The sequence below is a fragment of the Lichenostomus cassidix genome, chromosome 2, assembly GCF_008360975.1.
Source record: "Lichenostomus cassidix isolate B80296 chromosome 2, HeHo_3.0, whole genome shotgun sequence".
NCBI classification, from domain to species: domain Eukaryota; kingdom Metazoa; phylum Chordata; class Aves; order Passeriformes; family Meliphagidae; genus Lichenostomus; species Lichenostomus cassidix.
The window spans coordinates 36,545,731-36,568,274 of NC_139482.1; the positions used below are offsets into that span (position 1 = coordinate 36,545,731).

The following is a 22,544-nucleotide window of genomic DNA, read 5'->3' on the forward strand; positions in this document are numbered from 1 at the left end:
TTCTGTATTTGTATGTTATACCACCACTGGTACCTGAACTACAAAGGAGTTTTTAGGTTAACCTGAAAGAAAAAAAAAAAAAAACAACAAAAAACCACACAATTATTATTTTCAAATCTATGCCTAAAATTTGAATATTTAGGAGTTCTGAAGACTTTGGTCAAACAAACTAAGTTCCAATGACTTTCAGAAATGCCTAACTTCTACCTACATTTGGAGAAAAATAAATTGATGCTATGAACTGATGGGTTAAGTGCTTTTTGTCTTAGTATGTGGGTTTAGGAAAGCTGAAAATAATTTCTCAAAATTCTACCTGGCAGACTAAAATATTCCTGTAAATACAGTATATAGGCTATCAGAGACTTGCCCATGGTGAAGATATGGACATTCAAATAAACAGCAGAATTTTCATAACAGATACTATTCAGTAGTTCCAGTGGATTTTATTAGTAGTTACACTTGAAACTTGCATAACTTTTTCTTCTTTCTTTTGTTTTGTTTTGTTTCTGTGTAATCCAAGAAAAGAAAGTATCATGGCCCTGAATAGGTTAGACACTTATCTCTCTCCGGGCTACCTTGCTCCAGTCCCACCACTTTTGAAAATTCCTCAAAGATGCTGGAGATGCTTAGTTCATCTTTACATACAGACTAGGCTGGCACAGGAGCAAAAGCTAAGTAGGGCCAAAGTAGAGCACCTGTTCCTGTATTGCCATCCAACCAGCACTGAAACCCATCAGGCATGCTGTCCCACATCTACATTCATTCACAGGTTTGGAGTCTTACCCTAGGTTTTTGTTGAAGCAAAATGGGGTTTTTTTCACTAACTTTTTATTTTAAATATAATAACCTTTTTTTTTTTTTTTCTCACAGCACCTGTTTGCAAGGATTGTCCTTAGTTCAGTGTTATGTCACCATTTAATTTAATTAATTTAACCATATGGCCATTTTACAATGAGTCTTTTCTTGTAGTGACATAAATATTTTGGTTTAGATGTTTGCATCCTGTTGGAGGCCAAACTGTGCAGATGTACATATTTTCTACCTTTTTGGTTTGTTTTTTTTTCAGGTAATATCAAAATTATCCAACAAGCCTACACTATCCCAGGTATGTTGATCACATTTTAACTATGCCAAGCTTGAGACTTCCATTGTTTCAGAATGAGAATTTAAATAGCATCCTGCAGATAGTTCTGCCACTGCCCATTTTATGAGTAACAGCTTATGATCTTTTTTCCCAGGTGCTAAATTTGGATATCCTACTATAGAAACTGCATTTTAAATACATGGCTACCTAAGCCAAAGTTTTAAATATGGGCAATATTCATTCTTTATAGAGTTTAGGTTGTATCGATGCCAGGTCCTGTACTTTTTGATCATCATGATAGCCTTTGGATGACTGCTACAGTTGACAACAAGGCTTTTATATTTTATAAAGACTTGTCTTCTGTCACTGCTTTAAATTCTTACCTCTTCACAAATACATCTTAAAAGATCCCAGTTCACTAAATCTGTCAATATATACCAAGAGAAAAGCATACACTTAATGAAAGTGTGCTGTAACACACAAGAAAATTAAACCTATGTTGCAAAACATTTAGACAGATGCTAACAGGGGCTTAGAATATTTGGATAAATTCCCCAAATCTGTATTTCCACCCAGCCAGTCTGACTTGGCCTGAATGTGGGAAATTTGACTCTGCAGGGTCATCTGAGGTTTTCTGTCTAAAGCTAACAGTGCCTTAATCAAGCTTGATTAAGGGGAATAGCCTATTAAAAATAATTAATAACAACTCTTTTTGAAACCAGAAAGTTGCATTTGGTTCATTAATTTGACCTGGAACCTGAGTCTGCCTTAGGCCATTTACCATACCATAAGTTTTACCATGGGAACAAATGGAACTATTCTGAGTTAAGGTCTGATCCTGACATGAGGTCCATGTTTGCCTATCTCAGCACTCATGACAAGCATATCTTGTTACCACAAAAAAAAAAAAAAAAGAATTGATCTTTTACACTGTGCTTTAATTAGTACATAATGTACATAGCCCAGGTCTATGTTGCCTCTAAATTTCCTTGATTCCAACATCAAGCATCTAAATCACATATTTTTCAAAACCAGATGTAGTTCCACTTTCTGATGACTCAGTTCTGAAGCTGAAACTGTCACACTATTGGTGTATTAATGGGACTTTGAGTGAATTGAAAAGCCTGTTTACCATCGAGGCAATGACTTCAGTTAAGAAGGATACAGAGAGCATTGGGCTTGAGCTGAACTGGTGTCAATACTATTTATACATTATAAAAGGTTGCATATGAAAAAGTGTTATTATTTGAATTACCAACCTCAGATCTTTTCTGTGGACCACCGTGAGTCTGACAGCACAACATTCAAGAAATAATGCCTCAGCTAAACAAAATTAATCTTCTTAAGTGTACATAGGGAAAATGGCTTGTAAGAACTAGTCATGTACTCTTTCTTGGTAACAAAACATATTGCAGCGAGTTTGCTGACTGTGTCACTAGTGACCTTTTTGAATTTGTTTCTGTTTTTCTTGTGTCTGCACAGATAGCCATAGTTGAGGCTATGGATGAGTTCCAAAAAAAGCTCTCTCTATTGAGAAATGAAAGCTGTGTTAAATCTGGGTTTGTTCCAGGATGAACACCAGAAAAAATTGTCTTTCTGCTGCATCAGGCTCTGAATTTTACACTAGTGTGTTTTATTTGTTATTTTAGACAGAGCTCAAGGGAAATGGAAATATAAAGAAAAGACTCCCTTCAATTGTGGAAGATGAAGATGAGGAAGAGGAGGGAGAAGAAGAAAGCAACACGCTTTCACCAATTGATACACGAAGCACAAATAGCTCCCAGCAGAAGAAGACTGCAATCAGTAAAAGCCACCTAGGGAGGAACTTGAAGCAGCTGGCCTCAGGAACTGTGCCCTTTCATTCCCCCATCCGTGCTTGCAGTTCAAACCCCTCAAGAGCCAAACATGAAACAGAGCTTCATTACTACTCCAGAAGGAAGGAGAAAAACCTTAAATTATACCTGTCAGCACTGACCACCAGTGGCCCACCAGATCTGAGCCCAAGGTAACAGTTATGAATGGTTATTTTCTTCTCTATCATGTAACTCCTACAAAAAATATCATTATTTTGACACTAAAAGAGTAATTCTCTAATAGTTTGTACTTTTGTTCATCCCACATTATTATAGGAACCATAGCACACTATGCAAAATGTTATGACTTTAGAACTTTATTGCAAACTAAAGTATTTTTACCCATTAAAAGAGCAGTAAAAAAATGAGTAGCTGCAAAAATGGCTATTTAAATAGTCTGACCTTATGGTATAATTTTGTCTATAATATTCATTCCCACAATAGTACTGTGAAACATTCTGAGTCCATCAGAGACAGCAAAATTTAGAGAGCAAGTAGATTAAATTATAGCATAGCCATGAAAATACAAATAATTACTGGACTATAATGGAAAACTATTGCCTAGTAATTTTAGAAAATGTTTAGAGGTCTTTTTCATTAAAGGCAGGAAATCTGGTAATGGGAGTTATGTAGACATTAAATATAGATTTCAGGAAATCTGTTTTGCTATGTCTTTTGACATAGAGTCATATAAGAGTTTATTACGGTATAACTAGCGTAAAATCTAAAATAGTTTAATTTATAACTTGTATGCTACTTACAAGTGATTTTTGTTGCTAAATGTTGCAATGTAATCATAATTTTATGACTAGTTCTTTAGAGAAATCACAAGTATACATACAAGGAGGTGCAGCAGTTCATCTTGCAGTTCAAGTTTTGTCTTGGTTGACACGCTCAACACTCTTTTATTCATTAGAGTGGAAGTTTCAGAAACTTCCCATGGCAAACATGAAATAGCCACAGCTTGAGCAATATTTGCTTAACAAAGTGCCAGCTCCTAAAGATGCAGTCATAAAGGGGACATGGAAGATTAGATAGAAGCCTTTCCCCCTCATCATATATTTTATCAGTGCAGCTACTTTTCAAAGAGTAGCAGGATACAAACCAATTTTAGTTTTTTCATAAAATCATAGAAATCACAGAATCATTAAGGTTGGAAAAGACCTCCAAGATCGAGTCCAACCTTTGACAAAACACCACTATGCCAACTAAACCGTAGCACTGCAGGCCATATCCAGCTGTTTCTTGAGCCTCCCAGGGATGGTGACTCCACCAGCTTCCATGACAGCCCATTCCAATGCTTGATCACCCTTTCCGTGAAGAAATTCTTCCTGATTTCCAATCTGAACTTCCCCTGGTGCAGCTTAAGGCCATTTACTCACAGGTTGCCTGGAGACTGACCCCTGTCGTGATACAAACTCCTTTCAGGTAGTTGCAGAGAACCTCATTTACTTCAGACCAAACCACCACAGCTCCATCAGCCTCTCCTCATAGGACTTAGTCTCTAGATGTTAAATATAGGGTTAATATATGGGAGGATAATGTGTGGAAAAGCAGCTTCTATGCAAGCAAAATTGAAACGCATAGTGGATATTTTCTCATTTTTTCCTAAAGCTCGCAGGAATTTGGTTCAGTCAGCTATGAGTAAAGGTCATTATCATTCACATAATAAGTGATAATTCAGGAAAAAGCTACTTTTCATACTTTCTGCTGAAATGTAATCTTGCTCATTATTGCTCTGAATTTATGCAGCCAGAAATTGGCACCCAAGGCTGCAAAAGCAAATATGTAAAAAGTATTGTTACATATATTGTTATTTCCTGTTTCCATTCATAATTTTATAACTGCAGACTAAACCCATTAGTAGGCCGGAAAAATGGCCCAAGGTGTATTTTTTTCAGCCTTTTTTTGCAGACAAAATATTTTCCTATTATTTCCTAGAATGGGTTTATATTATCAGAATATTTAAACTGACAAGTTAGTACCACTTTAAAAAAATAGCCTTAAGTGTGTCCTTGTAAGTATTAAAGAGAAAATAAAACCTCATTTAAAACCTTCATTTATATTTGGTGTTGGACAGCAAGGGAAGGCAAGGGAAAGGCAAGATTCTGGTTGAAATATGCAGTCAGTGCTGTTTTGAGGTGCATAACTCCAGTTTCTCAAGAGAATTCACTTTTTCTGCTTAAGAAACTTGTTCTACTGTGCATGTTTTCTAGAGCAAATCAACTAGAATTCTTCAAAGGGTCTTCAGGTTCTTTCATTGTGCTCCACAGTGAAAGCAGTAAAGCCCAGAGTCTGGGTCAAATTTTTAAAGAGCTCTTGGTGCAAGGAAGAGAAGCTAGAATTGCAATTTCTAGAATAGACCCCATGTCATCCCAATCACCTTTTGGGTACTGCCTATGAAGTGAAAGAGCACCAAAAGGAAGAAAATGTAAGTGATAATAAGGGCAGCCCTAGGAGGAGGCATTTATGTAATTGAATCTCCTCAGACCCACACAGAGGAGTGCACTCTAGCCCTGAGCACCTGGATAGAAGAGGTCAAATGGTAGTCTTTTCTGAGTTTTTGGCTTCTAGGAATGGAGTTTTTTGTCTTCAGGAGAAAATTCAGGGCTGTACAATAGCTGATTCAGAAAGGGGTGAGACCTACCAATTGCTTTTGTCCCCTCACATTTTCAATTTACTAGGTTATGTAGTTCCTTAGTCAGCTCCTTGTATATGAATAAGCAAATTGCACATCACATATTTCCCACATAGCAGCCTGGCACTTCACAGCTAGTTATTTTTGCTAATATAATTTCTTTTCAGTCTGAATCTTTAAACACTTTAAAGAATGTAACACCTATTAATTCCAAGTCACATCTGAGTAAGCTTTCTCCTGTGTGCTTTAAAGGCAGTTAAAATGTTAGCATTTTATATAATTAGAAACCTCTACAAAAGGGATATTGATATTTAAAATCTGCCTGTTGAAGCAGTGAGGCCAAATGACATTAAATAGGTTGTACAGCAAATTTCAAACAAAGTAATCATTCAGGTTTTCAGCTGCAGAAAGCAGTATAGGCCAGGGCAGCTCAAGCACCACATTTGAGTCTCCTCTTCTACCAGAGGCTGATTAAGATTAAAGTGAAGTCTAGTAACATCCAGCTGGCATCATGAACACTCAGACATGACATGGAGATCTAAACTCACACAAAGAGCCCAAAAGGACAAGAACTCGCGGTATGCCTACAGAGGTTTAAGTTATATGGGTCTTTCAAGCCCACAGATATCACAGATATCTCTGTGTTGTCTGTTCTTTCTTTCTCCAGACATTTCCAGTCAATAAATTTTCTTGAAAATACCCTTATTAAGTGAAAAATCTAATTTTCATTATCACAAAGTTATCATCAATGACTCACAGGCTAAGAACTTTCTGTCTTAGCCCTCCCAGATTAGTATTTAACTCATCTGCCAACTGTAAGACAAAATATGGAGCTTGTGCCTGGACAAAACAAGAAATTGATGCTTCATATCAGTCAACCAGCAGTTGTATGATTCTCTTTCATTGACTTTAAAACAGCTTTCTTTATAGCACAATTTATTTTAACTGAGAACAAAAAATATTCATAACTATATATTTTTAATATTGTGCATTGATTCCTCCATCTGATACCTTTTTTCTACTTATTGCATGCAGAACTTGATTATTTTTGTAAAATACTGCTTATTCTTTTTTTTCCTTTGGCTTTCTTGACACTGCAAATTAGAGATAACTGCTATGCATGGGCAGAAATAACTAGCAAAAATACCTTTTCTAGTAGTCAGATCCAATACCAATATTAATGTAACTGGGGCACTGCAGGCTGGTCTGCACATATTTCTATATCAAATTTGCAAACAAGATTGCCCTGCCTGAGCTAGCTCATTTAAAATAAATTTAGAATAACTATTTGCATGGAAATGACGATTCTGACTGAGGTGTACAGAGATGTTTTCATAAATATATTATGTTCAGGCTTAGGTTCTGCCTAAGTAAGCCTAATAGAAGAGCTTGATTATGTGCAGGGAGATTTTAGCTTCACAAGAGCATAGTGAAGCTTCTTTAGGTTGTGCAGAAGAAAGAATAACAACAGATTACTTTAGATATGAAAAGCAAACTATATTCCATATAGGTTTGCAGAGGACCCAGAATATGCTACAAAATTAATGAAAATTTTGAAGCTTCTGTTAATTATATTTTGCCTCACATTCCTTCCATTATCAGTAATTCTAATTTTTAGTGACTCACAAGAAGTTTTACCAATATAATAGGTTCTGCTTTTCTCTAAACTTAATGTTGTGAAAAAAATTACTATTGTTTAAAAATGTGCCCTTTAGGAGTAATTTTTACAGTATAATTATGAGCATGATGTTTATGAAACTGCTTCATTACTCCAATTTTTCTCAACAGAATTGTCGATGGGATTGAGGATGGGAACCATAATGAGGAAAGCCAAACCTTTGACTTCAGCTCTGATCAGCTCAGGCAGGAATCCAGGTTATCTCCTACAACTGGAGGTGAGCTTTGCCTGGGAAAATCACTCTAGAGAAAATGGTTTTCGTAGCTGCTTTTGGTCCCCTTTGTTTCTTTGATCCTCACAAGTGGCATAAATAGTTAAAACTTATATTTGTACTCTCAGTACCATTTCAGTGCCACAATTGGTACATTAGAAAAATATAGCAAGGTCCTAAAGGTCATTTGTTGCTTTCCTGCTAACAGACACTCATGATTAAACAGTTTATGGAGGGAGTCAACTAGGTTTTTATACTTTACCAGAAGTATTGCAGAATCTGCCACATGCTCCAAAAACTTTGGGCGTGGAAGGTACTTAGCACTAGGACAAAATTGAACATTAAAACATTCTAGTACCTAGTTTTTTAAAAAAGGAAAAAAAACGCCAAAAATAAACATATAAAAACCCCCTCAAAAAAAAACAAACCAAAAAAACCCCCCACCAATTCATTAAGATCTGTACATAAACTTGGCTCTCAACTTTTTTGAAGATATTTAGAGAAGTGGAGGAATATGGAAGTACCTACATTTTTAAAGGAGTGAAAACCTTGAATAACAAGGGGTTTTAGGAAGTCTTAAATGGCCCACACTCTGAAAAGGCTGATAAAATAGCACCACAAAGTAATGGCACTTGTCAAGTTGGGGGGGATTTAGGTTTAAATTTAAAGCACTGGTTAAGTGCAAGAATAATATAGCTGTTTCCAAGTGATTATACTCTTCTCATTTACATGAATTTCAATTATTTTCAGAGGCTGAAATTGGTGCTGCTGTGCTCGTTATCAAAGCAGAAGAGACCAAACAGCAGATCAGCAGACTTAATAATGAGGTAACAAGATTTTGTGGGGGTTGAAAGACATTAACAAGGGTTCAATGAATGTTGGAGAATACTCAGAAATATGATAAATATGTTATAAATGAGCTTACAAAACCGGCTGAGGTTCCTACCTGTAAGGCACTTTGTGGCTTTTAACTCATTCTGAGATTAATTTCTACATGAAACCTACATAAGAGTTTGTGTCATTTCTAGGGCTAAAACCAAAGTGAAGTTAATGTATCTGATTTTCTTAGGATTTAGTCTCTTCTGGGTATGCTTCTATTTGTCTCCTTCCTCTCATTAATTCTCCAAGGTCCTTCTCCTAAATTTTCTTGTCTTGTTGTGTGCTGTGCTTTTAGAGAATTTCCTTGAAAGAAATCCAAATCCATTCATGTTCAAATTTATATAAAATGGTTCAAATTCTTTTACCTGTGTCTATTTAGAAGGAAAGAGAAGTTCATCCCTTCCTGCTCAAGCAATATGACCTGAGGAATGCAGGACCAATAGTGTTCTATTCCTCCCTTCTAACAACTTCCAATCTGTAATCAGCTATCAATCCAAGACTAAAGAGATGTTCTGTGACGACACAGTTTCATATACGCAGCCCTTGTAGTACTTTTTCTAACAAGATTAAAGCATCATACTAACTTCACAGTTATACTGCCAGACTCAAATTTGTTCCCAGCATACTCTGTCTTTCAACGTGAAAAGATTAGAGACAATTCCTTATACTTCCACATGAGGAAACATTTAAATAAGTCCCACTGCAGAGTTTTACTTCCTCCCTGAGTTATTTGGTTATGAAATAACCAAATGTCAACCAAACAGAAATGTCAGGTTTTACTTTTATTTTTCCTTATATATTGTGTACACTTAATCTAGATATTATTTCCCACTTATGAAGTATTGGGTTTGTAAACCTCTCTCATCCTGAGTAACTTAAATATCCTAAGCTAAGAGTGCATGCAGGTTAGATTCTATGAATGCATCACCTCATTTGTATGTCAAACTGTAGAGTTTGAACAAAAGTCTCATGACCCATTGACTATGGGGCATGAAAAGCTATAGGTTTATATAGCACTTGGTCAAAGAACTAAAAAAAAAAAATCTTCAATATGTTCATTGACAACACCATTATGATAGAAAATTATATTTCTTATGTAAGGCTTTTCAAACAGACAAATCATATTGATTCATCCCTATTGAGGACAGGAATTTTTAAAATAGGAGGATGTATTATGTGGCTACCCACAAGAGGCAATTGGAAAATACATCATGGTGACAGATGTTCCAAGGCAGGCATCTTGTAGATTATACAAACATTTCAACTGGAACAGTTCTGGGCTTCTCGTTGCTTTTCTAGTGAAAAGCGATAAATAAATAAATCTTGAAGCATGGTAATATGTTAATCAAAAGAAGGAAAAAAACCTCCACATGTTAAAGGTCATTTCTCTGCACATACAATTTTAATTTTACCCTAACGGTACTATCTGAACAAAATGTTTTGCAGCTTGTTTGCTCACATTAACATAAAACAGGCAATAAGACTAGATTTAGATTTCATAGGTAATATTCTGGGCTCAAATTCCAGAGATGGATGGGTATCCTCCAAGTCCTCCCATGGATCAAAATTTACATTGGAAAAACTTCATGACTGTAAGGCTGCTTAATTGCATATTCTACATGTTCTCAAACATGCCCCATCTGGAGTTTCTGAACTCATAATACAGACTTGGTGCTTACCCAAATGAGCCTCTGGGTAGACTTGCTGATATACAATACCTGTTGCTTGGAGGTTTTGTTGTTGTATTAAGTATTGAATACTTGTAGAGCCAGTGCTTTCATCATTCCATCATTTGATGATGACCAGTAATGGAAACTTATCACTGATGCTGCAGCAGACTACCAGCAGTAGTTAAAATACCAGCAGTGTTAGAAATCAGGTTCCCTATTAAAGACATGCAGTCTCTTCCTGGTAAAGAAAATATGAGAAAACAGGTCACAAGTAGCCAACAGCAGTAAACACTGTCATTAATACATTTTCCAGTGGAGACCAGAAGTCAATCAACAAATGCAAAAATAACTGCTTTCATGAAAGGCAATTGTATTACAACAGTTCACTAGCTAGCTTAGAAACATTTCAGCTGTTCATGGGGGGAACAAAGACATATGCCTTTCCATTCAGACTTTCAATACAGTCTGATGTTAGCAAAAAGAAAGCAAAAAGTTACCCCAGAGAAAAATCTACAAAATTAGCTGTACCTAGTTTAGAAATACAGCTGAGCTCTTGGCAGTATTTTAGGTGTATGGCGTTCACTACATAGTCCAAAGGACATTTCATTTGCATAAGAGAGTAACAGAAGTCAGTGCCTTGGTTTCACTTCTCAGATTTAGCACATTAACTTTAGCAGTAATAGATGCACAGATTTCCTCTAAGGAGGGTAATTCCAAAGCCAGCACAGTCAAAGGGAGACAAACTTGAACACACCCCTAATTGCTGTTGTACAGCTCCATGGTTTGGCTGCTCAGCCAGTTAAGCAGCTCCTTCATTCCCTCACCCAACCACGCTGCTTATTGAGCCTGAATGAGATCCAAGCTGATACAGGAATTTCCCACCAGTTCAGTATTGCAAGATGGAGTGGAATAGGACTACTTTATCTCCCACCCTATTTGTCACTGCCACCTAGTACAAATAATCACTGAATAAAGCAAGCATGACATTTAATATAGTTCAGTACCTTCAGTATATGGCAGGTGGGAATTAAGGTTCAGGTTTTGCTCTGATAAAATCACAATTATTTAAGCAATCATTTCAAGACCAGGTTACTGAATGTCTATCAGCATTGTACATTTGCTGAGCTGGGGGAAGCTTGATCCAAAGACCTGCCCCAAACTAGGCAGAGCAAGAATTCAGGAAGAGTATTCTGCCTTACAATCTGTGTTCTTCCTTTGCAGAGATCTGTACACCTGACCGGCTCTTTCCAATGCTTTTGTCTGCAAAAACTGATCAAGCGAGTGTATCTGAACACTGAGCATTTTTTCAGAGGCACCATTTACCTGTTGCAATCATAGATAACTGCTACAGAGCTCACAAAGTTAAAAAAGGGAACCACTAAGCAGATTTTCTGAGGTATACAGGATGGTCAGGATGTCTACATTAAAGCACCTGCCTATCACTGTCCCATTGCCAGTATGCTACTAGGCTTTCAGCTCTCCATCATTTGAATGCCACCGTATGAAAACAGCATGAAATACTTTTACTTTGATTCAGTTTGCAAACCCCAAATCTGATTATTTTAAACAGAGACCTGTTAAAATAAGAAAATGCCCAAAATTTAGACATATTTTCCCCCCTAATTACATGTATACATTCTCCATTCAAATCATGGCTACGTGGTTTTGAGCTCAGCTAAAAAGGCCATGTCACACAGTGCAAGCAGACAGACTCAGATTGCTTTGTCATGTCCCCTCTTTTTGTCATATGCAACCCAGCCTCAGTGCAGCCTCCCTCAGCTTCAGAAACGCTGATTTCATGCTTTACCACATTGGTAGATCCCACAATTACAGTACTAAAACAGTACAATGAACACAGTATTCACATTTCTCCCATTCAACTGAAAAACAAACAAACATGAGGAAATATGAATAGGGTCAGGTTTTGAGCTAGATAATTGCCTTCTATTTAGCTCCACATTGGAGCACTTAGTGGAAATTTAGCTATTTTTAATTTTAGGTTTTTTAAATGCAAGTACTTAAAATACTCTAAGCATCTGGCATTTATGCAGAACAGAGAAAATATATTCACAGGGATATTTCATTTCCATCTAACAAAAGGAACAATCCTAAACAAATTTTTTTTTCCAAATCATAAATTTTATACACATATTATTTTTAAATGTATTTCAGATCCAGCTGCCAAAAACCAATCCCATTCTCCTCTCAGTCTAGAAAAAAACCCATGTTTAATATTAAAAATATATGCAAGTTATAATCAGGGCCACTAAAGAAAATTTGGTAAAGTTAATCAGGCTTTCAGTTTTACATAGGGGATATACTGTTAAAGTTCAATTTGCAGCTTGAGAGTTCACATAATGAACTCTCTTGACTTAGAGATATTAAATACATGTTCTTTTTAACAAGTTCATAACTATACTATCACATGAGAGAAATTACTTTGCAGCAAGGGTTTCCCAGTAATTTGCTTTGTAAAACATTTTTCAACCACGGAAAATGTGGCAAAAGTGAACAAACGGCATTTATTGATGATGAAAACTCTTAAAACTCATCTATCCATTTTAGATTTTAGTTGCATAAATTTCACAATAAAGCCACAATATGAAACCAAGTATCATTTGTATTAAGAAATAAAAGCTTTCTAAGCCATAAATGCAGAGTAAATGCACTTTGCCTACTGAGATTTTTAAAAATATGTCTGTCTTCTCTTTTAGCACTGACATTCATATTTCCAAAGAACTCCTACCTTGTTGTTTTGTCTCTCTGCTCTCATTCTTAGATGGCTGTAGTGTAGCCTTTCCAGCTAACTTTTTTGTTCTCTTAATGTTAGTTTAATAGGTATTGGCAGATGAAGGTAACAAAAATAGTTGATGGTCTAAAGCTTAGGTTATTTCTTTCTGAGCACAACACACTGCACATCCATGACATAAGTCCCATCTGCTGTGGTGTGTCTCTTGCACTTTTCCTTGGTGGAAAGGCACCTGAGACAAAGAAATTAACTGAGATGCAGCCATGCATTATTCAAATCAACCAAACACCAAAAGCTGAGTTCTGATTTGAATAAAAAATGTTACTACCATGACAAAATGATGAGGACTGTCCAATTATTCTCTAATAGGCATTTCAAAATGTTTCTGTACTGAAAAGATCTATTTTCCCAACATCTAAATGTCAATGTCAGTGGGTATGCAAGTTCACAAGTTCACTGCTTTTTCTTTTCTGCCTAGAAGATCATAAGAAATAGTTGATTGGTGTACTCCTTCTAAAGTCAATTTATTCTGGAAACATGCTTTCCAGCAGGTCTCAGCAAACCAAATTCTTTTTGACTTTCTTTGCCCATTACATTTGCTAAAAGCTCTTCACTGATATAATTTTCTTTTGAATTGTGTTTGGTTAGATCTTTGAAGTCACTGACAAAGTACACAATCTCAAGCAGTCTAAGTAATTGGACGTAAAGAAAACCTCCTTCTTGAGTTCAGTTAAAGAAAATACTCTGTTAGTATACCCTGGGACTATGATTAATGTCCACAAAGTGTCATTCAGCAGAACTCCAAAGACATTTTTCTATAATACTCTGCATAGGCAGAATATTATAGTCATTCCTCTGACATTTTCTTTTGAAATTTAATGTTTAACATTTATCTTTCCTGAATTTCATATTACTGATATTTAAAAGTGAACATGAATTCCATTTGAACATTAAAAATAAACATTAAGTAAAAACAGATCAGGACAGGGTGCTAAAAGGAATATCTTAAGATGTCCATGGATGACAGAAAACTATTGATCATAAACAATTCCAATCATGTGAGAATCCAGTTTATGGGGATTACGTCTCCTTCATACTCTCAGTAGCTTTAGAAGAATGTCAGGCAGACAGTAACATCTTAGAAGTCTTCTGACAAGGTATATATTGCATCTAAAGTTTCTTCTTATATATTAAAACAGCTTTTCAGTTATAGAAAACTGTATTGTTTTGTCATGGTTTATTCTTAAGAATAAACATATTGCCAGCTTCTTCTCTCCCAGCCACCTGGGACTTCCATAATACTCCGTTTGCTTTCAATCAGTAGCTCGCCAGTTAATTTGTCTCTGATACTTTCTGAATTCGTTGAAGCAGTAATTTCCAAACTTGGTTTTCTTATTGCCACCACTATACTGACACCATCATGATTGTATGCCAACCTGAAGGCAGAATCCACATCCAATTATCATAGAATAATACAATGGCTTGTGTTGGAAGGGTCCTTAAAAATGATCTAGCTCCAACCACCCTGCCATGGGAAGGGTTACCTTCCACTAGACCAGGTGCTCAGAGACCCATCCAATCCAGCCTTGAACACCCCGAGGGATGAAGCATCCACAGCTTCCCTGGGAAATCTCTTCCAGTGACTCACCACCCTCAGAGTAAAGAATTTCTTCTTAATATCTAACCTAAACCCATTCTCTTTCAGTTTGAAGCCATTCCCCCTTATCCTGTGACTACATGCTCACGTAAATGATGCCTCTCCATCTTCGTTGTAGTCTCCTTCAGGTACTGGAAGGCTTTAATTAGGTCATTCCAAAGCCTTCTCTTTTCCAGGCTGAACAATCCCAATTCTTTTAACCTTTCCTTGTAGGAAAGATACTCCATACCTCTAATCAACTTTCATCTCACAACGTTCCGTCTCCCCTCTCCCTCCCTCCAGGTTCACTCTCAATGAAGAGCCACAAATCATTATTAGAACTGCAATTTGGGAACTCCTTTTATAGACTGAATTTCACAGGAACCTTGTTGACTTGAATACATTTAAATAATCTAGTTCTTTATATTTTTCCGGTTTATCCTTATGTGTTTAATAGCAATAATCTTGGTGTTTTAATTTACCCAGACAAACTGGTCACAGGAACTACCAGAGAGCTGGCTGGTGAGTTAGCACACAAACGAGCAAATTTCCTACTCCTACACAGAAAAGCCAATTGCACAACCCACCAGATTTCTGGATTTATTTCACTGAAACTAAACCATCATATCATTGCACAAATCCTATAGATTTAATCTGAACTCAGATTAGCTTCACTGGATTTTTTTTCCTTCTGCAACTAGCTTTATTACTAAAGCCATTAAATCAGAAACGTCTGTCATCATAATACCAATGGCCACAGAATTGCTGATAGATGATCAGTGAAGAGTCTGCCTTCACTTACTTCTCATTTCACTCATTCAACAATGCATTCAGTGAGAAACAGAATACCAGAAGTTAGTCAATCTGAGCCTTCAAAGACCACTCACTCTAGCTGAAAGTCTCCTTGACTGAGTGAAAAACTAGAACAGAAAAAGCAATGACAGACCAAGCAAGGGAATAGAGAAGCTGCCATATGCAGTGCAAGCAAGGCAGCCCCTCCACTTCACCAAAATGAGACTTCCACTTCTCAAGAAGCAGTTATTCTTCTCCACTTCTTTGGGTGTTCAGAAAGTCATGGTAGGAAGATATCTGGGTTTGAAGTTTGAATCTCAAAAGGGAGTAAACCACAGAGAGAAAGAAAGAGCAATGTACTAATCAGAATCAGATTCTAATCAGAAAAAAGTCTTATTCCAGGTTTATCTAGGAACAGTGAGGAGAGCTAGGCATTCCAGTCAAAAATTTGGCATAAAAAAAAATTGGAATATATAATGGAAAAACAAAGAAATCTGTTTAGCCATTTAAGCAAAGCAATAATAGCATCATCATCTTACATCACATAGAGTTTTTCATCACTCCATTCAATACTACATGAAACAAAGTACTCAAACTGCTCAACAGTTTAATACTGGTAGTACAGAAAAATACTCTGTCTACTGAAACTGTCAAAGTAACGTGAAAATGCAAAATACATCAACTAAAAATTTTATTTCCATCTTTATCTTAAAAATAACCTTTCCTGATAAGATAGTCTACTAAAAAGGTACCAGCACATTGCTTTCAACCAGTTTGAGAAGCGTCTCTTCCTGCTTGAAGCTAAATCTGTGTAAAACCCAGTTTCTACGTTCGGAAACACTGCAGTATCTTTTCAAGTCCTAGGAAGTGTTAAGGCAGCATTTCAAGTATATTTGGGATCTCAGAGATAATTTTAAAGCTGTCTGCATAGCACAGCGGGAACCATTTGTACCACTAGCTGTTTTGCCTAGCTCCTGAAAAGAGTGCAGCCTTACCAGCATGCCATGAATTAGCTCTTTTTCCTCAGGAGGAAACTGTACTGCTATCAATTTCTCTCACAGACTTAAAATTCTTTTTGCTTTTAATCTCTGTTCTTTTGCTTTCTCAAACACTGTGAAATTGTTAATAGTACTGATACAATTTTTTCTCCCTTACACCTTTTTGTTAGCATCTGCTCAAGGATCTCTGCAGAGTATAAAAATAATAGCATAAACAGTGTAGCATTGGTAGGAGTAATAGTATGCTATGTATGTGTATAAATATAATAATAGAGAAACAGATGATAATTAATAGTGATACAGGTACTGGAGGTTTAATCTTGTAAGATTAATACTGAAAGCCACATATTTCTTTTGTATAAGTGACATCCAGAATAGGTCCAAATAGATCTTACTAAATGGTAATGGTGAATTAAGTTTGGCATAGCTACTCTATCATACTGCTGTTAACCATTAAAGCCTGTTTCAAAGGGCTTTCTCAGGTCACTTTTTATGTTAGTGCAAGAACAAGTTTATGGGAAGACAACACTCCATGAGCTAGCTGATACGTCAAAAATAGTGTCTGGGCACTGGAGCAAGTCAAAATGAAAAGACATTCAAGGCTGTCACAAGTGCTGATGCTGGAATTGATTTTTGCTGTATTGTCTCAATGAACTGGCAAAAGAAACATGTCAAAGGATGATTAGCCTTCTAAAAGGCTTGTAAGTGATGAGAAATGGAAAACAAAAACATGGATCAAATCAAACAAGGTCTTTTAAAATTGCTGATATTTTCACACAGCATTCATAGTTTGGATAAGGTGCATACTCATAAGGTGGTGCCAATCTTTCTAACTGCACAGTTTCAGAAAGCCCTAAAAAAAATCAATGCAAGTTGGGAAATTGTGCATAGAAAACAGTTGCTGTGTTCTCTAGGTGTAGGGGCCAGTGATGATCCTAAAAAGAACTGATGACCACTGAATCTAGATAACTATGGTTTTGGTTGCCTGTCTTCCCCCTTTCTTGACAACTAGGCTTTTGGAGGTTTTGCAGTGTCATCTCCTAGTTTCCAACAGAACACACGAGTTCTTGTGTACTTGACTTGTCTAGGAATCTCTCAGTTTGCTTCCTTACAGTCTGACCAAGAACTTTCACTGGCTGCTCTGACCCCACAGGCAACCTGTCCACAAAACACTTTCACAACATATTTTAATTCTTCATATTAACTGAAGTTACCAGGCATTCAAAGCTTAATCACAGCTGGCAGAAGGGGATGTCATCTTTATTTTCTATCTACTGTACTCAATCAGGCAACAAGGCAGAAAGAAAGTAAAATGCAGAGACACAGAGGGATCCTGTCATCTGCCACTCAAGAGTCTTCTCCCTTTAGGGATTTTCCCTCCAGAGACAGTGTGATCATTACAAAACTATTAAACAATATGGTGGGTTTGAACTCAGCTCAGAGAGAAATGAATAGATCTATAGGAGCTGTATTGGAGCTTCCTACTTCTTTGAATTTCTATATAATTATTGTGCCTGTAGTAATACAATCAAACTCAGCCTGAAATGTGCTTCCAGAAGATTTCTTCAGAACTGTCCTGCCAGAAAAATGAAAATTGTATTTCTATTTCTGGTTACATGAAAATTAATCTGTGTAGGTCATCTAATCAGTGGTGTCTTTACTTGAGGTCAAAGAAAGGCCCTCTGAATTAGCCTTTTTTTCTTTTTGACATGTGGCTTGAAGACGAATGTGCAGTCATGTCTTTTTTTCAACAGACTATTTTCCCTAGTATTAGTATAAGAAACTATTTTAATGATAATGACAGTACTTTAACCTAAGACAGATTGATTAGCTACCATGGAGACAAGATTAATTTCTACCATTTGAAATGGTGAGTGGTTTACTTTTATGTTTGAGCTAGACTTTTCATTGCCCAGAACATCCTTATAAAGTCCTAGCAAATGTCCCCATCAATGTTCATATGTCAGTCTACTTTAAAACACAAATTCACAATTGAGTTCCCTCAATTCAGAACTTGACAATCTGATTCCCACCCCAAGCAGCACTGTTGAGGAAAAACTTCATGTAATTCATGAAACTAACTGGATGCTATCAGTAGTTTCAGCATTTAAAAGAAAAGCTCTAATAAACATGCTGATTCTTCCTTTCGCACACACACCAGAGTAATCTAGGCCATGGATTATTGTCTGTTATATGCAACACTTTTCAAGCATACACATAAATACATGGAAGCAAACTGTTTCCCAATCTTTTGTATTTTTAAAATAATTAGAGGTAGCAAGTGGGTTTTAGAGTTTCCAGGTTTTACCTTTTTTTTATTTTTAGTAGTAGTCCACAATATTTTCATATAACCACTACTTGCCAATAATTTAGAGTATGGATTTCTTTTATTTTACTGTGAAGATAGCAGTATACTTCACATATATTTCTCAACAAGATTTCACAAGGCCTCATTTTTATATAATTCATCATTATGAAATTGTTTAATAAAAAAGGTTTATGGTTTAAAATGTTTAATGGTTGATCAAGAACATATTGATGTCTTGCTGCCTCTGGAAATTATCTCAGTTCTGTGCCTATGACTATTTTTTATATGCAGAGAATCCTTTAAAATCAGGTGGATTAAAGTAGCTGGAAGGACTATTTCCCACACACATTAATAGAGCATATTTCTTTAATGTGGAGACACTGTACCATAGATCAAAGTTGCCATTGCTAGAAGGGAAAAAGGGATGTATGTGCATATTTTAGGCATGGTGCATAAATACATACTGTGATATTTTGACCTTTCATAACAGATGACAACTTTAAGTCAAGAAGTCTCACAATTACGTAAGGATATGAAGAATGTGATGCACCTTCTGGAGAACCTGCTCACGTCCCAGAAGCCTCCAGGATTCTGTGCTGTGCACAGCATATCTCGAAGTCCCACCCTGGATAGTCTGCAGTCTCGAGTGGCTTGGACTACACATCAGCCTTGCTCGCACATGCAAGCTGGGAACTTCACTTGTACCAAAGCACAACTTTGTCGTGGAAACACTTTATGTGACATTTGGAATACAGATCTGTCTTCTGTAGGCAGCAGTCCCCAAAGGACTGAACCCAACCTGCAAAATTCTATGGATGGTGAATTTTATTATACAACAGGCCTTCAAAATTCCCCTTCCCAGTATCAGGTAATTCAGAAAGACAATCTGCAATTTTTAAGATGCACCTCTCCCCATTCAGACACCACCCTGACTCCTCTCCAGTCTATATCAGCAACCCTTTCTCCTTCAGTGTGCTCCTCGTCAGAGACATCATTACACCTCGTGCTGCCCAGCAGATCAGAGGAAGGAAGCTTTAGCCAAGGAGCAATCAGCTCACTAAGCCTTGAGAACCTGCCAGGATCGTGGGACCTGGAAGGAACAGCTGCAGTAACTTCTGCACAGACCCCAGATTTCCCAACAGACATTGTGACAAGCACAAGGGATGTTAAAGATAAAGATTGCCAAGCCATAGATGTATGAGAAACAGTGAAGTGGTACTCAAAGCATGTTCCACAGCTACCAGTTTTAAATTTAGAGAGTACTGCATGACTGCTTTATCTGATCTCTATTTTGGCAATCATGGAGACTTACAAACATGAACATTCAGAATAAGAAAAAAATCAATAAGAAAAGGTAATGTTGGTTCATACTATAGAAAAACCAATAAATTTCTAGATTCTAGAAGCATGTTGAAAAACATTTTGAATACAGATATAACTTATTTGTCTGTTTGACAGACTTTTGTGATAGTCCAAAGACCCTGAGGGTCAGAGCAGCTGGAAGTCTAGCACAAAGAACTGTCACGGGTGGCTTTTGTTCATCGAAGCAAAGGTTTTCCCTGAGTGTCTGACTGTTGTTCCCAAACAATATCTATGGCACTGTTTGCTTCAGGTGATCGTGGGTCCTGCTGGTCTTTTTGTCAGTTCTGTGAAGGCAGAGGGACAATATTCGCTGCATGTCATCTAGACAATCAACCAAATAGAGCTGCTAGAGAGTGCTTAGATGTTGCACGTTATTTGTCATGTAAATGAAACCTCTTAATTTATCTAAAAATACTATTTTTATATACTTGGTATGAAACATGTACCTAAAATTATTTAAAATATTTATAAAGAGAATAAGAGTTTGGTTTCATTTTGGTAAAAGCTTGCAGTTTTAACAAGAAATGCACTACCATCATGTATTAGAACAACTGCTATTTATTGTTAAGATATTATGTAGTTTACAAATTGATTCCCTTTTATGTGCATGCAATTTGCAATGAATGTACTCATTCTGGTGGAATACAAATAAGGTATTATTTTATTTAAAAAATAAAAGAGCTGGAATGTTGTATCCTATAATAAGCTATCACTACATAAAATGTGTGTTGTTTTACTGATAACATTAAGTACTCTTGGTTTGTGTCTTAGTATCGCGCTGTCATTTGTAAGACCAAGTCAACATTTTGCAATACATTCCTGAATAAGAAAATTATATCAGGATAACAAAATTAAAAGGAATGAAAACTACTGAGCAAATTGAGGAATATAAAGAGAGAAAATTACAGTGATTTCGTAAAAAAAAAAAATAAATAAATTTAAAATAGTTGTTTATTTAAAGATCTTTTCGTTTCATCTCTAAAAACTAGGTTTGATTTTCAATTAGAATAAAAAAAAAAAAAACTTGGCAAATTATTTAATCCAGAATCTGATTTAATGCCTCATTTTTTTTTTCAGTGTTTAATGAACTAGAAACATATTGCTATAGAGCAACTAGAGCTACAGCTTTGCATTGGAATTTTGGTTTAAAGATGTGCAGTATGCCTCATATTTACATATTCTCTAGCAAGATTGCTAAAAAAAAACAAATCCATGCTTACAAGCCAAAATATATGTCGTAAAATGGATAAGTAAACTAAGCTATAGTTAATAATTAATGCAAACTGGTGCTTATCAAATTTAAATTTTTACAGAGCACAGATTTAGGTTTAACTTCCTTAAGAGGTTGTTTTGGGTTTTTTTATGAAAACTTCAAAGACTGAATATATTAACATTTGGATGTGTGTGGGAACACAAACCCCAGCTGATACTCTGCCCAGCTTACATCCTTTCACATCCATTTTCCCACAAATGGTACAAATTAGGAATGAAGTGTCATTTCTCATTTTGAGCTGCTTGAATTTTGTCAGTGTGTCTACACTTCAATGTGGATTTTATATACAGGGTTTCTTTCTTTCCCTCTATTCCAGTTTTTACTTAGTTTAAGGTTAAATAGAGAAGTGCTGATTAAGTGACGCATATCCCAGAAATTTAAAAACAACAAAATAATCACACATAGTAAAAAATACAGCAGCAAGTACAGGTCCATGTTATTGCTGCAAACAATCCTGGTTCATCTTTAGCCATCTGCTGTCGCCCATCCTGCCTCAGCAAAGGGCAGGAGGCTGGAAGAGGCTGCCTGCTCCCCACACCCAGGGCAGGGGCACACTGGCAGAGCCCCACCTCACCTCAGCACCCCATAGCCATGGTCCTCTCATGTCCTCACCACAGGGCACAGGCACTGGTTCCTCAGGATGCTTGGGAACATGCCGCACAGCTGTCCACAAATCATGAATCCTCAGCCAACTGTATCCCAACTATTGACTGAAAATCCACAAACAAACCATGCCTAGTTCCCAAAATAATTTAACAATTTCCATTGCACATATAAATTGGGAGAAGCATTTGCTTTCTCATTTTATGACATTTAAACCATTATGTATATGTGTTAAAGTTTTGGCATTGGGTTCTTTATTTTCTGGTGTAAACACTGGTGTCATGAGATTAAAACTGGATGCTTTGTCAGGGACTTTTTCTGTCAGCTTTTTATGAAAGTTTAAAAAGGTCAGTGGAAAAACAAAAAAACCACTTTGCATACATAATCATGGCTTTACAGTTGTACATTTAATTCTCAAATTAAAAAAAATGCATGTGTAGTAATTATGAAGAAATAGCACCAGGATATCTGTCCTAAGTTGCTCCTTGTTTCTGCAACTGTCAAACACATCCTAAACAAAGCTGGCAAATGCTACACCACTTGTATTGGCCATAGTTTCAAGGATCACACCTGAATTGCAGAGACTCTGTAAGATGGGCATCACACAGGTGAGTGTACTGCCTTCCAGGGAAAAGCTCAAGGAACTTCAGACAGGACAAGAGTTGATTCCAGGTGTTGTGGTTTAACCGCAGCCAGCACCCAGCCCCACACAGCCACTCTCACTTCTCTCATGTCACAATAGGCAAGAAAATTGGAAAAGCAAAAGCCAGAAAACTCACAGGTTGAGATAAATACAGTTAAATAGGGAGA

The 22,544-nt window shown here is 36.5% G+C and overlaps 1 protein-coding gene across 1 annotated transcript in view; it reads left to right on the forward strand.

Moving 5' to 3' along the window:
• Nucleotides 1-20,491, forward strand: part of KCNH8 (potassium voltage-gated channel subfamily H member 8) — a 177,318-nt gene extending 156,827 nt beyond the window's left edge. Inside the window, exons 12-16 of the mRNA XM_085051068.1 lie at nucleotides 1,067-1,105; nucleotides 2,734-3,089; nucleotides 7,364-7,470; nucleotides 8,215-8,291; nucleotides 18,987-20,491. Coding sequence (XP_084907194.1) covers nucleotides 1,067-1,105; nucleotides 2,734-3,089; nucleotides 7,364-7,470; nucleotides 8,215-8,291; nucleotides 18,987-19,697 — 1,290 coding nt within the window. The 3' untranslated portion in view covers nucleotides 19,698-20,491. The remainder of the gene's footprint in view (nucleotides 1-1,066; nucleotides 1,106-2,733; nucleotides 3,090-7,363; nucleotides 7,471-8,214; nucleotides 8,292-18,986) is intronic.
• The last annotated feature ends 2,053 nt before the right edge of the window (nucleotides 20,492-22,544 follow it).